This window comes from Hermetia illucens, chromosome 2 (assembly GCF_905115235.1).
Source record: "Hermetia illucens chromosome 2, iHerIll2.2.curated.20191125, whole genome shotgun sequence".
Lineage (NCBI taxonomy): Eukaryota > Metazoa > Arthropoda > Insecta > Diptera > Stratiomyidae > Hermetia > Hermetia illucens.
Genome location: NC_051850.1, coordinates 136,447,634 through 136,469,878, shown reverse-complemented (window position 1 = coordinate 136,469,878; position 22,245 = coordinate 136,447,634). Strand labels below are relative to the sequence as shown.

At 39.1% G+C, this 22,245-nt stretch overlaps 1 protein-coding gene across 8 annotated transcripts in view; it reads right to left on the bottom strand.

Moving 5' to 3' along the window:
- Positions 1–407: 407 nt before the first annotated feature.
- The window catches only part of LOC119649620 (PAN2-PAN3 deadenylation complex subunit PAN3), a 151,027-nt gene continuing 129,189 nt past the window's right edge, over positions 408–22,245 (bottom strand). For 7 of the 8 annotated variants that reach the window (XM_038051845.1, XM_038051843.1, XM_038051842.1 and 4 more), the window contains 7 exons: positions 17,928–18,048; positions 17,706–17,828; positions 17,419–17,536; positions 16,815–16,951; positions 16,499–16,690; positions 9,498–9,660; positions 1,335–1,471 (listed from right to left, as the gene is read on the bottom strand). In XM_038051845.1, the coding sequence (XP_037907773.1) occupies positions 1,361–1,471; positions 9,498–9,660; positions 16,499–16,690; positions 16,815–16,951; positions 17,419–17,536; positions 17,706–17,828; positions 17,928–18,048 (965 nt within the window). In that variant the 3' untranslated portion in view covers positions 1,335–1,360. Of the gene's footprint in view, positions 1,472–9,497; positions 9,661–16,498; positions 16,691–16,814; positions 16,952–17,418; positions 17,537–17,705; positions 17,829–17,927; positions 18,049–22,245 lie in introns of all 8 variants that reach the window. The other variant, XM_038051841.1, reaches the window with a different exon arrangement.

Below are 22,245 nucleotides of genomic sequence, written 5' to 3'. Positions count from 1 at the left end.
TAGTTTTTCACAGAAATAAGCTAAAATTCACTAGAAACACATTACTCCTGAAAAATTCACAGAAGTCATCTATTGTCGCCTGTCTTACCGTTGTAGTTGAAGGATATATCTTAGGATGTTCCTTTCTTTTCTGCCTTACCTATTCAAACATCTACTTCATGATACGTTACTAATCGTACATTTACAGAATTCTAACAACAAAAAGGAGAAACGAATTTGATAATTTCTCTCAAACAATGTGATTTGCTCCGTGTCTTTGATAATTTTCGATTCTTTTAATTTTCATCTAAAATGTTGTTCCTGTTTATGATTTTTTTTTTCGTTTTGAAGTCACTTTTACACGCTTATCTTATCATCTTGATCTTCAGTGTCTTCTTTGTTTTTTGTTTTGTGTATATAAAAATAAATACAATTCACACTTTGCTTTTATTTTTTGTTTTGTTTCTTTTTGTTTAAATTCTTCTCTCAAGTACACTAGTTTGTATTGTTTTATGTTCTTTGTAGAATTTTATATGCTTAAACAGTTTTTACTTCCTCTTTGTTGTTTTATTTTCAAATTTAAGATTAAGTTTCTTATCATCAATCAATTTCTAAACAGTTTTCTTTTAAATCTAAACTTTTTGTTTTCAATATCTCTATTTAAAGTGGGGAACAAATTTTCGACTTTTCTTTATCTATTTCTATCATTGTACACTTAAATCGAAATATAAGTAAATGATATCTTCTCCGTTCTTACTGAAAAAAAGACGGTTATGCGTTTGATAGACTTACATAATCCAAAATTGTCTCGTAACCGATTCCTTTAATTGTCAAGGAGAAAATTAAATTACTGCTAATATATTTTTTATTGTGTTCAATTGTTACTCTTCTCGATGTCATAATCATACCATGCTTTCCATATTTCATATTCATGTATATGTAAAATGTGCGTGCACCATTCTAGCGCTACTGAATCGTACTCTAGGTTCGCGGCCTTAAGAGCTCTCCATTTAATTTGATAAACTCTTTCCTTTAATCAATCGATTTTATCCAATCAAGAATCGGAGATGCCGGTTTGGTGGTGATTATTAAGTTGCCTCATAGTTGCTTTCGTTTCATTTAATTTGTTTCATTTTGTATTTCTTTTTTTTTCTAATTTTTTCTCATATAAATTAAAACACGAGCCTTAAATACTCACCCGGATAAAAGAATCATTACAATTACGTACGTGTATATAACTTAAAACATTATCTTTTCTATGTGATTTTTTTTTGTGTTTTTCGCTCTTATAATTTTTCAGAGGATTTATTTCTGTGGCATTTTCTTCAGAACAGAAAATTCAGAATTTATATTTCCTTTAGAGAGGGGAAATCTACTTTTATTATGAGGCCGCATGTGCAACAAGTTCGGAAAAAGCATTTTCGAGACAATTTTTCAGTTCAGCATAAGAGACAATTAGGACCGATTGTTCGTCTCGCGACATAAGCTGGACCTGCAATTAAAAAATGGGATCATCATTGATATTTTAGTTTAAAATATGTTTAATTCATTATACAAGTGATAAAGATATTCACAATATATCTTAGAATCCAAAACACTACTTGGATCTTTGTATTGCCTGTCAATCTCATAGCGTGTAAATCATTTTCGCTTTTATGTTGGTTTGATCCGAACTGGCTTGAAGATTGCATTGGGCTATTAACTTGCCTTTCCTTTCTCTTTTTACATAACATTTTCATTGGCACTACAATCCGGTTGGATCAAGGGCTTGAAGTGCTCTAACACACTTCATTCAAGAACGTAACGGTACACTGCAGTACACTGTAGGAGGCATTGTGGTCAGCATTGCGATCGCACTATTAAAATTAGGGTTCTTTCAAAATCTCATTAAAAATTGTTAGATTCCCTTTATTTTGCAAATTTTCTTTAAAACATTAAAAAATCCTCAACCCTGAATGTCATACAATAATTAGCAAATTATTGGAATTTAAGTAACAAATAGTCGTTGATCTCAACACTATGTTATTTTAGTATTGTCTGCAATTTTTCGGCTTCCGAACAATTAAGTGCACTTTGCCATAAAACATGCCGACTCAAAAAAATAAACAGGTTTGTGTACGCGTATTGCTTGGGATCTAGTGGATACGGTAACTGGTAACCGCAAAGTAAAACACAAATTGGCTATACATATTCTCATAACACGCCGCCACATTTTCTCACCATCATTGACAACAAAGCCGTTCCCTATGAAATCATCGCATCACAACATTGGCGGTTGATTGCTGTCCTGCGAATCAAATCACTGGGAAACAAAGAAAGCGATTGCTGTTACCCGGGGCGCTCATTACAAAGATCTTTATGATAAACTGGACATTCGGGACGACGAGAGAGGTCTGTATGAATTTGCCGAAAGCGGTGTTAATGACAAAAATGATACTTTGCTTACTGACTAACGAGTAGATTTCAACGGACGAAATTGTTCATCCTCCTTTTTCACAAGCACTGCCGACATTTGAAGCAATTCCATCTGTCCATATCACAAGTGCCGTCCCCACGTATTCGAGGAGAGCGACCTGAACCGAGTCTGCAAGGGACTCACCTGAAGTGACTCTTGCCACGAGGCTGCATCGGAGGTTTCCTGGTACCATGGGAACCGGGATGGCCCTCTGAAAGTATATGCTTCAGGAGAATTTCGGGAGGATGTGCTCTCGGCCCAGTTATTTGCGGTTGGCCCTCTTGGAGGAGTTTCATGGTGGTTGTGGTTATGCTTACATCGCGGGCAGAGCTCCTTGGAGCTCAAGCGTTGGAGTTGCGCTGTACAACTTGGGTGCCGTACCCCTTAGTTGCGGCAGAGGTGTTAGATAGGCATAGCATACACTGGTCTCCAAATAAATCCGTGTCCGAAGAGAATCATGGGATTATGCTTACATGACAAGTACTCACGTTAAACTCCCAGGACCCCCATGCCACAGAAGTCGAGAAAGCAATCAAAATCAAGAGGACGTGAGGTGAGGTGGGATCCAAAACTTTGGTTCAATGAGTTTTTATTTGCAAGTTATCACAATCTCGGCAGATGCCGGATTTTACCTAATACTAGCACTAAGTGCCAAGCATTTAGGCTCAGACGATCCCACCTACTTAAAAACTAGTTGTCCGTATCCGCCGCTGGACGTTTTCCAGGTCGGTCTTCGTCCACGGCAATATTCCGAATGCATAAGCCAGTGAAGGGATAGCGAATACATTCAACGCGCTTATTTTATTCCTCCCCGAGAGATGGGATTTCAGCACCAGCTTTACACGTCGCAGGAATTCGGACAGCAAAGCTTCCTTCAGATCACCAACTCGAGCATGGGTTCCTTGCAGAATTCCTAGATATTTGTAGAAGTCTGTCTCGGTCATAGCTTCGATGTGGAGGTCACCAATGGTATGTCCGGCATGCGGCTCGTGATGACCTTTGCGGATGGCTTGGATTCGACATTTGTCTAATCCAAACTCCATCCGAATATCACGGCTGAACATGTCTATTATTCGCAACAGACTTCTAAGATGGTTGTCAGTACCAGCATACAGCTTGATGTCATCTAGGTACATCAAGTGTGTCAGTTCGCACTTAGCACGTAGGCCATATTTTATTGCAAAACCCTCTAGCATCATTCAGTAGCCATGAAAGGGGGTTCAGTGCCATACAAAACCAAAGAGGACTCAATGAATCCTCCTGGAAAATGCCCCTCCGTATACGGATGGGCTCTGAGGTATTAGCACCCTCAGATGTACGCACCGATAAGGTGGTATGCCACATATGACTGTCGCCAAAAACTTTATTAGTTTCGGATCAATGCGATACAGATGTAGGATGTCTATTAGCCAGGTATGAGGAACGCTATCAAAAGCCTTGGCATAATCGATATAGCAACTGGCCTCTAGTTGCTTGTCCTACAACTACCGAGTCGATAATGAGTTGCTCTTTGCAACCCCTTGACCCAACTCGGCAGCCCTTCTGCTCCTCGGACAGAATGTTGTTGGTCTCGAGGTGCGCATTGATCCTTCCACTAATAATAGACATGATGAATTTGTAGAGGGTTGGTAAGCAAGTGATCGGTCTTGTGTCTGCGGGGTCCTGCACCGTGTCCTTCTTAGGGATAAGGTAGGTAATCCCCGCAGTGAGGAAAGGTGGAAATTCCTCCGGCCGACTCATGACCTCATTTATACTGCGTGCCAACCGACTGTGTACGCTGGTAAATTTCTTATACCAGAAATTCTGCACCCGATCCAGACCTGGGTCCCTCCAGTTCTTCGAGATGTTTATGGCTCGTCGAACTTCCTCTTCGGTAACATCCGCGAAATTCATGCCAGGTGTATTGGCATGGCGGGTGCCTTCGGCGATGATCCACTCAGTATGCTCAGCATGCTGGGCAGGTAACCCCCAAAGTCCACCCCAATACTCTTTCGCTTCCGTCACCGAGAACTGTATTGTCTGGGCGCTCTGTTGGGATTCGTTGAGAGATCTGAAAAAGCTCGCTGGTTCCTCACGTATGTTGCATTCTGGACACGTCTGGAATAACTTTCGCCATATTGTCGTAACCGACTGCATATGACAGAAAGTTTCTGTTTTAGTGTGTCCAGAATTTCAACAACGGGTGTCTCACAGGGGATGGCAGAGTTCAGGTAAACCCTCTGCACTTTATTTCTCACCCGTCGGCTGGCATTGCCAGTGCTGATCTGAATCAGTCTAGCAATGTCCTGCCTTAGTGAGTCCCGCCGACGTTCCAGACGAATTTTCCATGGTGGATCCAATGAGTTTTTATTATTATTGTATGATTATTGAGGAGGGTAGAACACCATTCTACTGGAGAAAAAGCACGACCGTTCCAATATGAAACAAATTGGGAAACTGAAAGTTGGACGCTTCAGGTATTAAAGGTTTTCTGTTTCTTTATCTGAAAAACTTTGAATTCATGACATTTCCACTTGAATAATATTTAAAAAGGCAATTGCGCACTATTTTTAATAGCAATTTACACAAATAGTTTTCTCTGGGAAGTACTTTATCGATTATAGTTAAATCCACACATTTCACACTAGGAGGTCCAACATTATTAGCAAATGTTAAGAAGTTCACCTAAAACATATATAAACAAGTCGGGATACCGAAATCTGGGCGCTTCGGGTATAAAGGTTTTGTGTTCATCTTATGTGAGGAACTTTCTATGCACGGTTTTACATTTACACATAGCTAAAAATGCAAAATAATTCCTTCATTAATTGCTAAACTCCAGACATACATATGTACATACGAATCAAAGCCATAGATATTGTGTTAATGCTAAATAAACTGCATCTGCACGCACTTCCGCTTTACTTCGTGCACACCAGCATATATATATACGCGTGTCTATCTTGAGTAATTCATACTATCCGGTCTAGGCCTGGCTTAATAAGGAACTCCAGACATTTCGGTTTTGCGCCGAGGTCCACTAATTCGATATCCCTAAAAGCTATCTGGCGTCGTGACCTACGCCATCGCTCCATCTTAGGCAGAGTCTACCCCGTCTTCTTTTTCTACCATATGTATTGCTTTTATAGACTTTCCGGGCTGGATCATCCCTATCCATGCGGATTAAGTGACCCGCCCACCGTAACCTATTGAGCCAGATTTTATCCACAACCTGACGGTCATGGTATCGCTCATAGATTTCGTCGTTATGTAGGCTACGGAATCGTCCATCCTCATGTAGGGGGCCAAAACTTCTTCGAAGGATTCTCATCTCGAACACGGCCAAAAGTTCGCATTTTTTTTTTTGCTAAGAACCCAAGTTTCCGAGGAATACATGAGGACTGGCAAGGTCATTGTCTTGTACAGTAAGAGCTTTGACCCTATGGTGAGACGTTTCGAGGGAAACAGTTTTTGTAAGCTGAAATATGCTCTATTAGCTGCCAACAACCGTGCGCGGATTTCATCGTCGTGACTGTTATCGGTGGTGATTCTCGACCCTAGATAGGAGAAATTATCGACGGTCTCAAAGTTGTAGTCTCTTGTCTTTATTCTTCCAGTTTGACCAGTGCGGTTTGATGTTGTTGGTTGATTGGTTTTTAGTGCTGACGTTGCCACCATATATTTTATCTTGCTCTCATTGATGTGGAGCCCATAATCTCGCGCCGCCTGCTCGATCTGGATGAAGGCAGTTAACTTGTTTCACTTTTTGGGGCACTCATTTGGATTCTTCATTCCTTTGTGTTTCACCCATCACCCACCCCACCCCATCAAAAATAAGATTAGCTTCGGAAAGTACAAATCCCTTTCATTTGATTCCCCATACGACCATCTTCTGGGAAAAAAAAATTACACCCTCCTTTTGTATTTATGAGGAGCCCCCCTTAACTCCAATGCAAAATGATGTCATTTACTGCATGTAGGGGCGGGGACACACAGGCCACAGGTTCTCACTGAATTTCATGACAATTGGTTCAGCCGTCTCGAAGTAAATCGAGTGTGAGAGACAGACAGAAATCGAATCGATTTTAGAAAGGTTTTGTTTCACACAGAACCTTAAAAAGAAAAACTGAACACCAGAATATTCAAATTACCGTCCAATTCAGTTACTGTTCCATACTATGAAGATTTTTGAACACATTCTCATTGTCAAGAACTGCGAAACTACTGACGCAATACACGCTGCACGGTTACTCATGGAGAAACACCATGATCCATCGACCATCAAACTCTTTATATTGCATTTCTGGATCTAGAGAAGGCGTTTGATCGAGTGTCATACAAAGTCATCTGAGATTAAGTAAACATAACTATTAATTTTGAACAAAACCAGCACTAAAGAAAGACACATGTTGTGTTCAAAACACGTGTCAACAATTCTTAACAAAAAAACAATAAATCTATAGTTAAACTGGAAACTTCTCCTTTTAATAATTTTACTTAAAACGAACTGTAAAAAACAAAGGAGCTACTTTTATAAAACTCATCAGGGATGCCCTACGACGACACTGTCAGAAGAACGGGTGCGCTGGATTAAATTGCTCTACCGTGATCCGAAAGGAAAAGTTCGAAGTTTGGCAGGTCTCTATCGGTGTTCATTAAGGAAGTGCCGTCTCACCACTTCTCTTTGTTCTTGTCATGGGCGCTGTAAGACGGGACATCCAACGTCCAGCGGCCTATATACTGCTTTGTGTAGATGATGTTCTCCTAGGGTCTCATAACAAAGCTAATCTCAAACAACTGGTTCAAAAATGGAATGATCGCCACATGCAAAACGGTGTCAGATTGGATATAAATAAAACAGAATTTTTGACGACCGATTTGACTTCAATAAAGAGTGTGATGCTACCTACGTTACAAATGCAATTATATCACCAAAGAATTTTCTGAAACACTACGCATCGATTTCAAGCTCCTTAAAAAATGTGAGTTTTTTAACTCCTCAATTACCGAGTGTTTGGAGATTGAGACAAACGAGGAAAATTCCCATTTTCACGAAAGAGTAAGTAGAGTAGTCATCTATATATTCTCTTGCTCTTCCCTGATCTAAACAAAATGGTACACGCTATTCCTAGCAAAGTCGCCTTATAGACTGTAGGATGTAAAAATAGTATCTGTGCCATAATTTTAGAAATCATCACTTTGGGTAAAAACCATTACCAATGTTTAATTCTGCTCACTTTTTTTTGGTTGCTTAAAAATGGAGGATAGATTCTCTATAATTCACAGACAAAATACGTTAAGTTGGCATAAAGCGATACTAAAATTTCTGAAAATAGATCACATGTTATTAACAAATAAGTTATTGGATGTTGTCGAATAATTTTTTTCATAATCTTATTGGTAATATGATTTCGACATAGCCCTGTTTCGAAGAAGCTCCAGGTAAACATGTGGTACGCCTTCAACATAAGTTTCAGCTCGCTATACTCACTTTTCTCCGTGAAGTAGACTTTTCTGGCATGTTTTCTTATAAAAAGAGTGACATCAATTTCTAGCACAGAAACCTACACTCTTGATAATAATGATAGTAACTCGATAAATAAATAACTTTCGCCGAACCAAAAGGTCATAAAGTGGGAAAGATGCTTTATAGAAAATTCCATTGCTGATGATGAACCAAGCGTTAAAGCATAGACTGACACTTTAACGTTTCCAGTCAAACAAGCTTTTGCTTTTTCAATAGTTGAGATTGGCTTGAACATTCAAGTTGATGAGAAACCACCCAAAAGGCCGACCCTAACAGCGATGATTTGAGGCGCTAAATGGCAATTAATGATGATTTGAGATTCCACTAGGAATAAACTATTATCGAAAGAAGTCGCGAACCCTATCTAAACGAACGAAACCGGATAAAAGCTTTGAAGAAGAAGAATTATAGTCAGTACAAAACCTCTATAAGGGGAATGATCTCAGATAACTGAGCCAAAAAAGAATTTTAGAGAAAACCACTTTAAAGTATTATTGTTTCTCGTCTCATCTGACAAATCTGTGGTTGGATGTCAACTGAGTTCCGTGCGACGCAATATTGGTATTCTACCAACTTGTGTAGATTGTAAGATTGTAAGATTTCATAAAGTAGTCATGGTACTGATTCCGTTTTTTGCTTTGATTTTTTGGAGAACATTACAAATATATAATTAAGAATAGTTATTGTGATTTGTTCAAGTGCGTCTTCTTAGTAATATTTAGCGCTAACTAATGGCTAACTTTCTGAGACAATGCTGAAGAGAGAAAACGAGTTTCTTGGTATGGAAAGCAACGAAAATCGAGATGATCGCCACTTCCTGATCCTTTGAAAAATCTGTGTGCATTTACAAGCTTGTTTACATAGCAGTGTGATTATTTCATTTTCTTCCCTTGCTCCACCGACTTTCCAAGATTTTTCTAGTCTTATTCACGCTATATGCCTTGATAATCAAATAGTAAATCTTGTTGGAAGTTCCGTTGCATATTCTGGATAGGAATTCAACTGACTGAAAAATAAGTCCTTTCGCATATGTAGTATAGCGAACAATATACCCATTCATTAATATTTTTGCGCTTTGATCATCTTCCTACTTGACAAGGATACCGATATCGTTTGAAATTACGGTATCCTTGTCGTTTGAAATTAACTTGACTGTTTCGGAATTCCTTAGCATTCAACATCTTCTTCTGCATAGAAGCTAGTAGTGGATATATATAGATATTGTTTGCGATGAATGACCCAATTTATCTCCCGTGAAATCCTTTGACACCCTGCTCAGACTTACGACGATTGTCATCCAACTCCCTGAGACGAGTGCTAAACACGTTTTACGAAAATTTCCACACACGTCCAATCTGTGCACCGATCGTCTTGAAACTGCAGATGTTATCACCTTATTCAACTCAATTCAAAATATGAATTCTGTATCATAATTATTTTAGCGTGTCTTAATATTTCACAATTTTACTATGAGAATTATTGATCATTAAAGTATAAAACAATTTACTCACATCATGCAACTCTTTCTACTTTTTTTCATCCTATAATTAACTGTACCTTTTCCATTACGCCAGCATCTAATTTGTTGAGACATTTTACTATGTGTGCCTGATCCAGATAAGGTCGACCATCTTCCGTCACCGAATGGAATAAGTAGTCGCGGAAAAGTTTAAGCATATAACGGTCTCCTGTTTCAGACCATGTTGCATCCAAATTAAAACTGTAAATATTCAAAAAGAAGAAAAAAGAAGTTAAAATCATTGTTAAAAAATGTAATGAGAGCTAAAAGTTTTTTATTTAAGATGATAGAACTTTTAACTTTGAAATATCAACATTTATGTCTATAAAATGCCTTCAACGTAATTCAAAAAAGGAAGATACACAATTCTGAAAATAACAGTCACTTATAGCGAAATTTGGATCCGTCATCAAAATTCTGATTCCAAACTGATAGAGAGAGAGCTGATAAAAGTCAAGTCACTGAAGCGCGAAAAGCTGTAACTTTCCTGGTCCCAGATTCGCGACTCCTGCTGTCCCGTACAGTTATCTTCTCCTACCATGAAATTCTCTGGCTCCTCTGGTTACTCCCCCAACTATCTTGTGATTTGCTCTGCCACTACTTTTCCTCAGTCTATGTTTCAAGTCCTCCCTCCTTTTCCTCCTAGTGGATATAGCCTGCCCTGCATCGCTTACTATTCCCCTCCTTACCCCTGTACCTCATTGGCAAGCTTGACGCCAATATCGGCCCTGGTTACGATGGTTTTCCAAACCGTTTTGCTTAAAACTGGTCTGTCCATCTCCCTACCCCTATCCATTATTTTCAACAAAAGCCTCGAAGCGAACCACCCAGCAACACGGTTTTGTTAAGTGTAGGTCCACTGGCTCCAATCTGTTCGACTTTACCAATTTTGACGTAAAATGTCTAAATTCACAGCAAGAAGTGCATACTATTTACACTGATTTTAATAAAACCTTCGACACTGTAAATCACAAGATACTTCTGTCCAAATTCTCGTTTGTAAGCGTTCCTATACCACTTGTTTCATAATTTGCCTGTTATCTTCCCAACCGATCCTGTCATGTCTCTTTTGATGGCTGCACATCCCGTTCTTACACCTTCTCTGTCGTTCCACAGGGATCTATTCTGTGCCCTTTATTATTTTTATATCAATGACCTTCCCCTCCTTCTTACTGGCCCGTGTTCGCCCTATGTTGACGATCTTAAGCGGTTTTCCGCTAAATCGTCGCCTATGGACTGTCTGCCTTCAATCAAACCAAAATACTCTAGTTAGCTGGTGTTCTGCTAACGGTTCTCCTACTCTCTTAACGAATATTCCTTATCATATTAGAACTCCACTCAAGACCTCGGGATCACTGCCGACAATAAGCTCCGCTTCGAGACGCACTGCCTCGAAGTTCACCAGTCGGGCAGCGAAATTTTTAGGCTTTATACACCGCTACTCATCTGATTTTGACTCTATCCAAACCTCCTTAGCTCTCTTCAACTTCCTCGTGAGAAGTACCCTCCATGATCTGGTTGCCCTCCCGACATTCATAGTTAGTCTTGCCTTTGAAAAGGTGCAACGTAAACGTAAACTTTGCCGAAGTTGTAACACACAACAGCTAGCTTCCCTAAACTTCTTTTCTTTAAGTAGTTTTAAGCACATGTTAATGTGCTTCTCTTCCTCCTCCTCCTGAGGGCAATAAGTAACTGCAGTTTACTCCTTGTTTTATTTATTATTTATTATATTTATTGCTCATTAATAATAAATAAATATAGTTGTGTGACTGGCATTTACGCTGGGGCAAATGTTACAATACTTTAATGAGGATCGTCTGCACAGCAACCACAAGGTAATTTTATGCCGGCTTGGAGCCAGTAGGAAATCTTCAAAGGCACGAATGGCAGAAATTGTCAAACTGGGTAGTGATGTTCATGTTTCAGCATATTTCATTTTATAGAGGTTCGATTAAATCAGGTATCTGCTCAGAGAGAACTATCCGCAGAATGAAAGGCGACTGAGCTAACGCACATTCTTCAGCAAAAAACCTAACTTCGGACCGAATAGTGAACAATTGATTAGAAATTACGAGAATATAAAAATGTCTAAAGAAACGTGAAGTTAGTTGTCTACTGAAATAAGGGAGATTTTTACAAATGTGAACATAAGTTCTTGATACGCTTTCAAGAGGTTATGAAAGCAGGACGTGAACTAATTAATTCTTCATTCAGGGGTTATTGGCTTAGTGCAGATGCCATAAGAGACTTGACGAGGTAATAGTTGCAGCCACTGTAATCAGAGAAGAGCTACTGGAAATTCGCAGTAGGCTTTGGGGTCGGCTAAGTTTGCCAAAGCACGGGTTTCGAACTGCACATTAATGAAGGCAAGACAAAGTACACGGTAGCAACATCAGCGCCAAAAATCAAAGAACCAACAACATCGATTCGCATTGGTCAAATGAAAACAATAAAAAGAAGAGGCCAAAACTTTGAGGCCGTTGAAATTTCTCCTATTTAGGGTCGAAAATCACAACCGATAACAGCTATGACGATGAAATCCGCGCACGATTGTTGCCTGCTAAAAGAATTCAGCTTACAAAAACTGTTTCGCTCGAAACGTCTCATCATAGGGTCAAAGCTCTTACTGTGCAAGATTATGATCTTGCCAGTCCTTATGTATTCCTCGGAGACCTGGGTCCTTAGCAAAAAAACTGCAAACTCTTGGCTGCGTGAGAGAAGAATCCTCCGAAAAATGTTTGGCCCCCTACATGAGGATGGACGATTCTGTAGCCTACATAACGACGACGAGTGATACCATGACCGTCTGGTTGTGGATAAAATCCGGGTCAACAGGTTGGGGTGGGCGGGTCACCTAATCCGTATGGATGAAGATGAACCAGCCCGGAGTCTATAAGGGCAATATTTATGGTAGGAAAAGAAGACGAAGCAGACGCTGCCTGAGATGGAGCGATGGCGTAGGTAAAGATGCCAAACAGCTTTTAGGGATATCGAATGGGTGGACCTCGGCGCAAAACCGGGTGTCTAGAGTTCCTTATTACGGCAGGCCTAGACCGGATACCGGTTGTTGCGTGGTTGATGATAATGATTTCACCATAAAATTGGCTGATCATGGCTGAAGATGTGTGATTGTGAAATATGTTTGAAATTTGGCCAACTCGAAAGTCAATGGAGAGGACTTTCGTTCCTAGTTACTTTGGTGCCTTTTTCGACAGCTATCTGGAGTAAAGACAGCTTTTCTATGGTACTGATAGTAAATTCAGGAAGTATGCGATGTTGGCGGGTATTCCACAGGACATTGTAATGCGTCCAGTTATTTGGAACACTATATACAACGATATTCCCAACCTTAAACCAGTTAGGATAGCGGATAACGCCAAAGATAACATTGGTTTTAGCGGATGTTCGATCTATACTTAGTTTTTCCTGTTCACTCCTAAGTGGACTATAAGGCATTTACACAGTCAGACTGTGCGTCAGTTCCACAATTATTACACCTAACGCATCTGTACTTCGTGCGTAAGAACTTATTCATAGTTTGACAGTTGTTGCGGGACTTAACGCTTTAAAGATGTTTATTCAGTACAAATTCAACAATTACAAACGCGCAATGATTTTTTTTAAATAACTCTTTGCAGCCTGCGCACCGATGAAAATAACGCAATTACGCATTGCCTTCAGTGAACACAATAAAATTTTTCTTGTTCTATGTACATGTCTGTGGTTCTTGCGGCAATGTTCCAACTGTATACCAATTAGGTGAATGCGTACATCGTGGTGTTTGGAGAACATCGAAACTGTTCATGAAGATGTCCATAAAAGTCCCGAAACTTCTTTTTTTCAGCTCCGTTTGCCACCATCGAACACCTTAAAATCAGTTTATGGAGAATTAGGAAAAAAAGATTACATTTGTTCCCTTACAAAGTTGGATTGGTTCAACAAAAGTTTGTTGCTTTTGGATAAGCCGCGTTCCCTGAAATATGCCAAGAAAATGCTTGAAGCAAAAATAACATAATTTTTTAAACCGAATCATCATGAGTAGTGAGGTACATTTCGGTTTCAACAAAATTTTAGGTTCTAGGACACCAAACATCGTCGAATCGTACTTGAATAATCTTTGACGGACATTAAATCACTCCCTAGTCCGAGGTGTGTGCTACACACATCATTGGGCAATGCTTTTCCAAGGATGATGAGGAACGTACTCTACCAGTCAATGATTACCGACAACGGCGCACGATCATGGAATTATTGTTGCTATTCATCGAGGAAAATCACTTAGAGGATTATAAGTTCCAGCAGAATGATACTCCAAATGAAGGCAATGTTCCCTTGGTGGCTGATCTTCAAAAAGGGTTAATTTGATTTGCCGCCTTATTCACCCGGTTTGATTGAGCTGGATTTTTACCCACATAAACGGAAACAGTCGATTCTGCGAAAGCTATTATATGGGAGGAGGCACCATAACACCAGAAATGCCCTGAATAGTATCGAAAATGCCGAAAAGCCTGAATGTTCGTCATTGTAAATGGTGACCATTTTACCGAATTGTTTACGCTATAAATTGGATTGAATCAAATAAAATTTTGCCCGGAGGAAAAACGAATTTAAAGTTGATGCATTACTCTGTGTAAACACAAAACCTTATTAAAATCGGTTTACTGTCTGTCTGTCTGTCCGTCACACGAATTTTTCTCGGAGACGGTTATAGCAATTGACACCAAATTTGGTAGAAAGGTGGGAACTATGAACGCTCACGCATATAGTGAGTTACATCCTTTTAGGACGAATTTAAGGGGAGTCCCCATACATGCAAAAGGGGGGTGTACATTTTTTTTCATCAAATATACTCATGTGGGGTATCAAATTAAAGATCTCGGTCAGTACTTTTCGAAGCCGGGCTTAGTTTTGACTTTTGTTGAAAAGGTGGGGAGTGCTGGGGGTTGAAAGTGGTAATTTTTTTAACGAATCCATTGTCAGGAACTACCCAAACGAAAAATCTGAAAAAAATCAGGGGGCTGCCACTATATAGCGCCTAGGCTCCGAAATACCCTCCATACCGATACCTGTTCAAATAAAGTTAATAATAGTATATTACTATAATTTTTAGTAATTGATAGGACAACCCCCTTAAGTTCACCCTGGAATCACAAAATTGCAACAATGTAGGCTACGGTATAGAGCATGATTCTGCCAAATTTGGTGAAAATCGCACTATTATTAACAAAGTTATACTAGATCAAAACTGTCGCCCCTCTGCAAATTCAAGACTATGAATGTCAATATCACTTGAAAGTGGCTATTTTCACATAATATATGCATATTTTACGTGCTACATGCTAATGGGACAAACGCACATTCAAATCTCTTTATAAAATAAATACACAAAACCTTTCATACCTGAAGCGTCTAGCTTCCGGTTTCTCGACTTGTTCACTGTTACTCATAGTTTTCATGTGGAAAGACAATTGGAAGTGGAAAGTTTTCATATTTGGAAAGACTTCTATTTATAAAACCTTTTAGGGCGTCGGGTTGTACTCATCTGAAAACAAAGTCACAGAGTAGGAAACGAAAACAACACTCACCATCGCAAAACATTGTACCATAGAAGATTAAATTTTCATTTCAAGTGGGAATTACATCGCCCACTTTTAAGTTGGCCAATGATGGGATGGGTGGTAAGTGCGGTGTTCAACTTTAAACGGCTCCTGCAGTATACTTGTTGCAAAACATTCCGTGGCAGCATAATGGTCCAGGTGAAGATGATACCAAATGAAGGGAGGTATGCGTATATTTTTAGGTTGCTTGATTCTCATGAATAGAAACACAACGAAATAGCTGAAGCTAAAGATATAATTTTCACTCTGGAGGCAGATTTTCTGTCAATTTAATCATACTTTGGAGAAAAGTGGACATTAAGACAGAACTAATTAACAGAAAGCATTTGGGATGTGGTACTTATGTTTTATGTTGAAGATAGGCAACAAAGAGTATAACATCCTAAATCAAATGAATATGTATCGACGCCTCTATTATATAATAAAAGGAAAGAAAGTCATGATATTTTGTATATTTGATGTGACACACTGTAACCATTCATTGTCCATTAGAAGGAGATAGGGAGAAATAAAAATCCTGATTACCAAGTACGAGAAAGTCGGTGAAATATTACCCTCAAAAATCCAATTGAATTGAAACAAGAGGGAACAAGCCGGGAAACCGGAAGCTGGGCGCTTCAGGTATGAATGGTATTGTTTGCTTCTTCTGTGAGTATATTTGAGTTGTCTAGTTCTACTATCCCAATTGTATGTAGCCCGTTGTGTATATGCATTTAACATGTCAGATTTAGTACTTCGGGTTGTAAATTTACACGGTAAAGACTTTGAGGTGCTGTAACTTAGTAACACTAATAGTATGATTTTGATCAAACTTGGGGATAATATGCTTCATATTATATTTTATACTATTACCAACTTTTATAACTCTGGGATAAACTTAAAGAGAGTTTTACTCAATTTCCCCAAAATAAGGTAATATACTATTATTAACTTAATTTGAACAGATGTCGATATGGAGACTATTTTGAGACCTGGGCACCATATAGAGGCAGCTTCAAGAATTTTTTCAGATTTTCCGATTGGATAGTTTCTGAGAATGTGTCCGTTAAAGAAATCATCACTTTCCACCCCTCCCACTCCCCGCTTTTACAACAAACCTCAAAACTAAGACCGGCTTCGAAGAGTACTAATCGAAACCTTTCATTTGATACCCCGCATGACTGTATTCAGTGAAAGTGACACCCCCCGGTTACATGTATGAGGACCCCCTTAAATCTCCATGCATGGCTGGGTGTTCACAGTTTCACCTTCACATCGAATTTCGGGTCAATCGGTATAGCCGTTTCTGAGAAAAGTGCGTGTGACAGACAGACAGACAGACATTGAACCGATTTTAATAAGGTTTTGTTTTGTAAATCCAATAATCCAAGAAAATCGTTGATAAATTATTAAAATTTAAAATAGGGAATTTATATACTTACTCAGGCCGTTCGTTGATGCAACCTAATTTAACAAGTAACCTATAGAGACGACCATTTTCCATCTCTTTGGCCAATTCATCTTCTTGCATATCACATTGACTTTGTAAGGCGTCCAATTGTGTATAGAAGCGAGCACCAATCATTGGCATTAGATCAGTAACTGAACGCCTTGTCGAGGAAGTTAGTAGGTATCTGAAAAACGAATATGAGAAGTGATTCTGATTAGTAAGTTATTAATAGTGGGTAGATGAGAAATATTTGGAAGTATTTTGTGCTAAATTTTATTTTATAAACTTTTCTGGGATTCATTACTTACATTATAAGATTTCGTAAATCGGACGAATATTGTCTAGATACAAGTTCAATGCTCGTTTGAACATTATCTCTATGTACAGAATGGAGACATCGGCAGGCCAAAGCTAACACTAACTTACCAAGTGATGTTAAATCCTCCTAAATGGGAAAAATTGAATCAATTCATAGGCTTCGTATTTCAGTAATCATTTCGTTTTGTTTGGTGTTTCATGGTAAAATCGAATATGGCAATTTTCGACTAAGTATCAATGTTAAATGTATTTTCAAACTAATATGCGCCTCGTCAACTACAATTGCCGTTAACAAATTTATTCAATGTGGATACTTTGATTATTGTTTTTGCTGAGCATGCTAAAGAGGCAAGGAAGACTTAAGAAAAGGTTGCATAGAAAGCAGTTTACGAATATTTTTTAAGCAGATAGAATGTGTTGCGTCTCTATATGTAAATATACCGCGGAAAATTCTTAAAGTGAACATTCTTTGAACCTTCAATATAATTATACTACATCCGTAATTCGAACAGGTTCTATGGGAACAAAATATCTAATATTCAAAATAAAAAAAAATATATTTATGACGCTCAAGCAAAATCAGAACCAACTAACCTGCTGGTAGTGATTAACAACAGCAGTATTTGGATCGTAACTGACGATATCTGATATGCCCGGAAAGCTAAACCGGACTCGTTTCCCCGTCACTATAATTTTCGTTGGATCCAACGCTCTGATCAATATGTGCGGCACGAAGAAATGCGAAAAGAAAGAAAAAGTTCAGTCGTTAATTAAACAATAATTTTCAATGTTCAATAAATTACTCAATGTAAACAATGCGAGTTCATGCGACGCATTGAAAACCAGAGTGAATACTGGACACTCATGAATGCTATGCTTACCTGCAAGCTAAACTAGCTTGATGTATTGCACGTAGTCCAGATGTCAATTGCATAATAATTGACCATATTGTTGTTTCGGGCAGAAGCGGACCATTCGCCGTTCTTTGTAAGTTACTTTTATGACTGCAAAGAGAAAATATTAAATCTTGTTCATTCATTCATTTGCCGTGAATGCATTTGAGAATATTAAGGAGGACTGTTTATGTGGTCTTGAAACGGTACCTGAATGGCCGAGCTTCGCCAGGGAATGGATCTGTATAGCCATTGGATTCTTGTGTTGGAGTAAAGTATTTTGCCAACAACGTTTGTGAGCCTGGGTGGTAATCGTAAACTAATACTAATGCTGAAATTAGGAATTGTAAGTAAGATATTGTGATTTTAACTTTATTTGGTTATTTTCGCTATGAACACGCTGTAACGCTATTTTTCCCACAAACCAGTTACAACTCTGATGTTTATTTTGGTGCTAATTATGATTGCAAATCACGATTTTGACCTACATTTGAAAAAGAGTTGCTTCGAATAATCATATTTCGATTATTCATCTATCCCATGACTAGTACGCAATTGATTGCCTAAAAACAGATATGGATAATAGCCCCATACATAGTAAACATCATACTTTATGGCAAACAAAAACATTGTACAGGGTGCGGCAGCATAACTTCCTTTTTTCAAAACTCAATAAAAACTATTGTATGCATCGGAAAATATTTATTTATTTTTTATAATGTAGGTATATGTTTAAAGTTTTTATTTACATTGTTTTGAAGATCAAATCTGTTAGGTGACGTCCACCATTCTCCATACATTGCGTAAACCGATTTCTGGCGTTTGTCATGACTCTTGTTAGCATAGCAGGTGTTATGTTGGCAATTTCTTCTTGGATGTTGGTCTTCAAATCTTGTAAGGTTCTTGGACGGTTCACATAAACATTTTCCTCAAAAAACCAATAATTCCAGCTGAGGAAATTGCACAACACACTGTGACTTTGGGTGAATGCAAAGGCTTTTGATGGAATTCTCGAGGGTTGGTGTCAGCCCAGTAGCGCATGTTTTGTGTGTTAACCGACTTACACAAATGAAAATGGGCTTCATCGCTAAAAAAAACAATAGCACCCTCGGGAACGACATCAAGAAGAAGCTCACACGCGTTCATCCGAGAATTGAAGTGACGTTCTAAAAGTTCCTACACTATCGTCATCTTATAGGGATGAACATGAAGATCATCACGAAGAATTCTCCTCACAGAACGATCGGATAGTCCAAGGGCAGATGCGTGTTTGCGCGCAGAACGTCGTGGCGATCGCAACATTGACGCTCTCACTGCTTCAATGTTCTCAGGTGATCTAACGAGCCGAGGGACTCCAGTTCTTCCTTTTGTCGCACTTGCAGTTTGTCTGAATGTAGTGACACATGTAACAATTGATTTGCGGTCTGGGACGGGAGCCAACGGGGCTAAATTAAAGCGATTCCGAAATGCACGATGTGTTGCAATAACCGAACATCCGTTTAAAAATTAAATTTCAACGGCAAAGGCACGCTCCTCACTATTCCAACGCACAATGGCGACTGAACCGTGTCGGGACAAAACTTTACAGTATCCCTTCTTGAATGAGACCACTAGCGCTCCGCTATGACATCAACTAATTGAGTGGCGCGCATTTTAAAAAAGGAAGTTATGCTGCCGCACCCTGTATATGACACAACAAAAAAATAACTTAATTCAGAAATCACATTAAGGACGATCACTTTGCAGGGGAAAAGGACTGAAATCGAAATTCCCACCGAAGTAACTGAATCAGAGTCCCTAATTGTTAGTGTGAACTATTTTCATATTTTGATGAGAACGATTATGTCTCGATGGTAATATGATATACCTTTGGAAGTGCATGAATAAATAACAATATAATTAGTATTTTTATCTAGCATCATCGATCTTCTCGGAAATAATTATAAATACAAATAAGAAACAAATATTGGCGGAACTGCGTTGCGACTTTACCTTCGGGTGTCTTTTGAGGTATTTGAATACTGTCCATGCGTTAGACGTGGCCAGTCCATCATAAATTTGCATCTTTCTATCTGATTCGCCATCGGTCTCGGATGATTCCTCCCATATGTTTACTTGAGAGTCCATATTTCGCAAAGCAGGTCTTACAGCGTTTTATTTGGGAGCTTAATTATCGTCTCTGTTCAGTTGTCTGCCTAGATAAGTACACTTGTCTAATAGTATTAATATTACCAGGTGTACAAGCTTAAATCCGCTGTTTTTTTTTCAAGAAAAAACACGCTTTTTTTATAGGAACCAAAGAAATAAATTCAAAATGCTGGCAAGGCTATCTGCATATTTTTTCCACCTCTCGGATAATTTATGGATACCACGCCAATAAAATTGTTGATCTTTCGAGGCAAACCACGCCATCAGACGTTTGCGTAAAAATCGGAGTGCTGCCCAGCGAGGGAGATGATAGTCGGATAGGGCTAGGTCTGTTGAATAAGCGGGGTGGGGTAGTATCTCCCAGTTGAGCGTTTCTAAGTAGTTTCGAACCTTTTTCGACGTGTGCTACGGAGCATTATCATGGAGGAAAATCGGCTTTTCATGTCTTTGTTGATATTCCGGCCGTTTTTCATTCAGAGCACGATGCAATTTGATGAGTTGTTGGTACTAACGGTAGGCATCGACAGTTTCACCAGGGTTCAACAGTTCTACTATGAACTGCCAATATTCCACTGATCCCACCAAACGCACAGCATCGTCTTCCGTCCGAAGCGATTTGATCTTGTAGAAGATGTTGCTGGTTGGCCGGCATCAACCCACAATTTTTTTCGTTTAGGATTCTCAAAATAAATCCATTTTTTGTCACCAGTCACAATCCGATGCAAAAATATCTTTTTTTGTGTCTGACAAGCAAGATTTCGCATGTGTTTTGGCGCCGCTTCATCTGCTTATCATTCAATTCATGCGGCACCCATTTTCCGATCTTTTGAACCTTAGCCATTACACGTAAATGCATGGAAACGGCTTGTTGAGAGACACCTAACTGCTTGGCGAGCATTTTCTGCGTGGTCCTTAGCTTTCCCGGGCCGATTTTCACACTCCTTGTCGCTCAGATCGAAATCACCATCTTGAATTGATGGGACCAGCCTCAGCACGTTGTTTCCGATAGAGGATTGCCGCCGTAGGTCTCTACAAGCATTCGATGCAATTCAGTGGCTGATTTCTTCGAATTGAAGCAAAAAAACACGAGTCTCCTACAAATACTTCTTTCCCGGAACAAAACTGGACATGATTATTGAAGAGAAAAAACATGTGTTTTGCATGAAATTGCTGATGATGTGCGCTGACAATTGTTAACAAATGTCGAACTACAAAAAAAAATATGGCGTGCTCGCAGTCAGCTTGATACGCTCACTGACGCCATCTGTGAGCAAACAGCGGATTTAAGCTTGTACACCAGGTATATCCGTGGATTGTGATGTTTCGCCTTATGAGCGTCATTTTCCTGGTTTGGGTCATGATTTTGGTTTTGTTTTTGTTAATGCGCGGGACAATTTCGGTTGCATTCTTGCAAAGGTTTTTGAAATTTTCTTTCGCAAACGTGAAGTCTCATAGTACTCGTATGATGTTAATGTTCTTCGCGGAACTTGTAGAATAGGGCACCACCAGGAGCTTCCATATGACGTGCTTTAGTCCCCATCCCCAATTTGTTTTTAAAATAAACAACATTATTCAATTTCCTAATATTGAACATCATTTGGAAGCTTAAGATTTACGCTATTTTTCTACATTTTCATCCAAGCACTTTTTCATACGATATAAAAGCAGATACCCCTGTAATAATTATGCTTGCAACCCTCTGAGAAATCAGGTAACCTCTCTCCACTCAAGTGTTCCCAGTGGGAATAACTAGGAACTAAGACAAGATTGTAAGCGGATGTTCCATGATAGTCCACCTGAAATCTGCCAGTACTTCTCGCGTTTAGGCAGAGACGTGGGGTTGAGTATTGTCGTGGAATAGCCTCCTCTCAGGCGGTTTTGAATTGTTTTCTTAGTGTGCAACCATATCTGACAAAGTTTATTGTTGTTTCAGAAGACGTGAAGTCTACTAACAACGAGTCTTTCTTGTCCCAGAAGACGGATGTTATAACTTTGCCAACAGATTGAGTTTGTTTAATTTTTTTGGCTGCGAAGAAGTTGTTTTTTGGTTTCAGGAGTGAAATAACACGCACACTTTTCGTCGCTTGGAACGATGAAATCCAGCAAGTTATCCTTGTTTCTTGCACATTGTTCCAAAAACTGATGGACACATTCACCGCGTTTCTGCTTTGCTTAAGCATTCATGGTACTCAACGCACATACCTCGTGATAGGCCAGTTTTTGGGTCAAAATATTGTGAACTGCGATGCTGGAAATCTTAGGATCGCGAGTATGATAATGGCGACTCTCCGATCTCCCAGTAGCATGCTTTCCACTTTTGAGCAATCCCATCTAAAACTAACTCCTTCCGCTCCATTTTTCGCTATGAATTTCCGTGCGA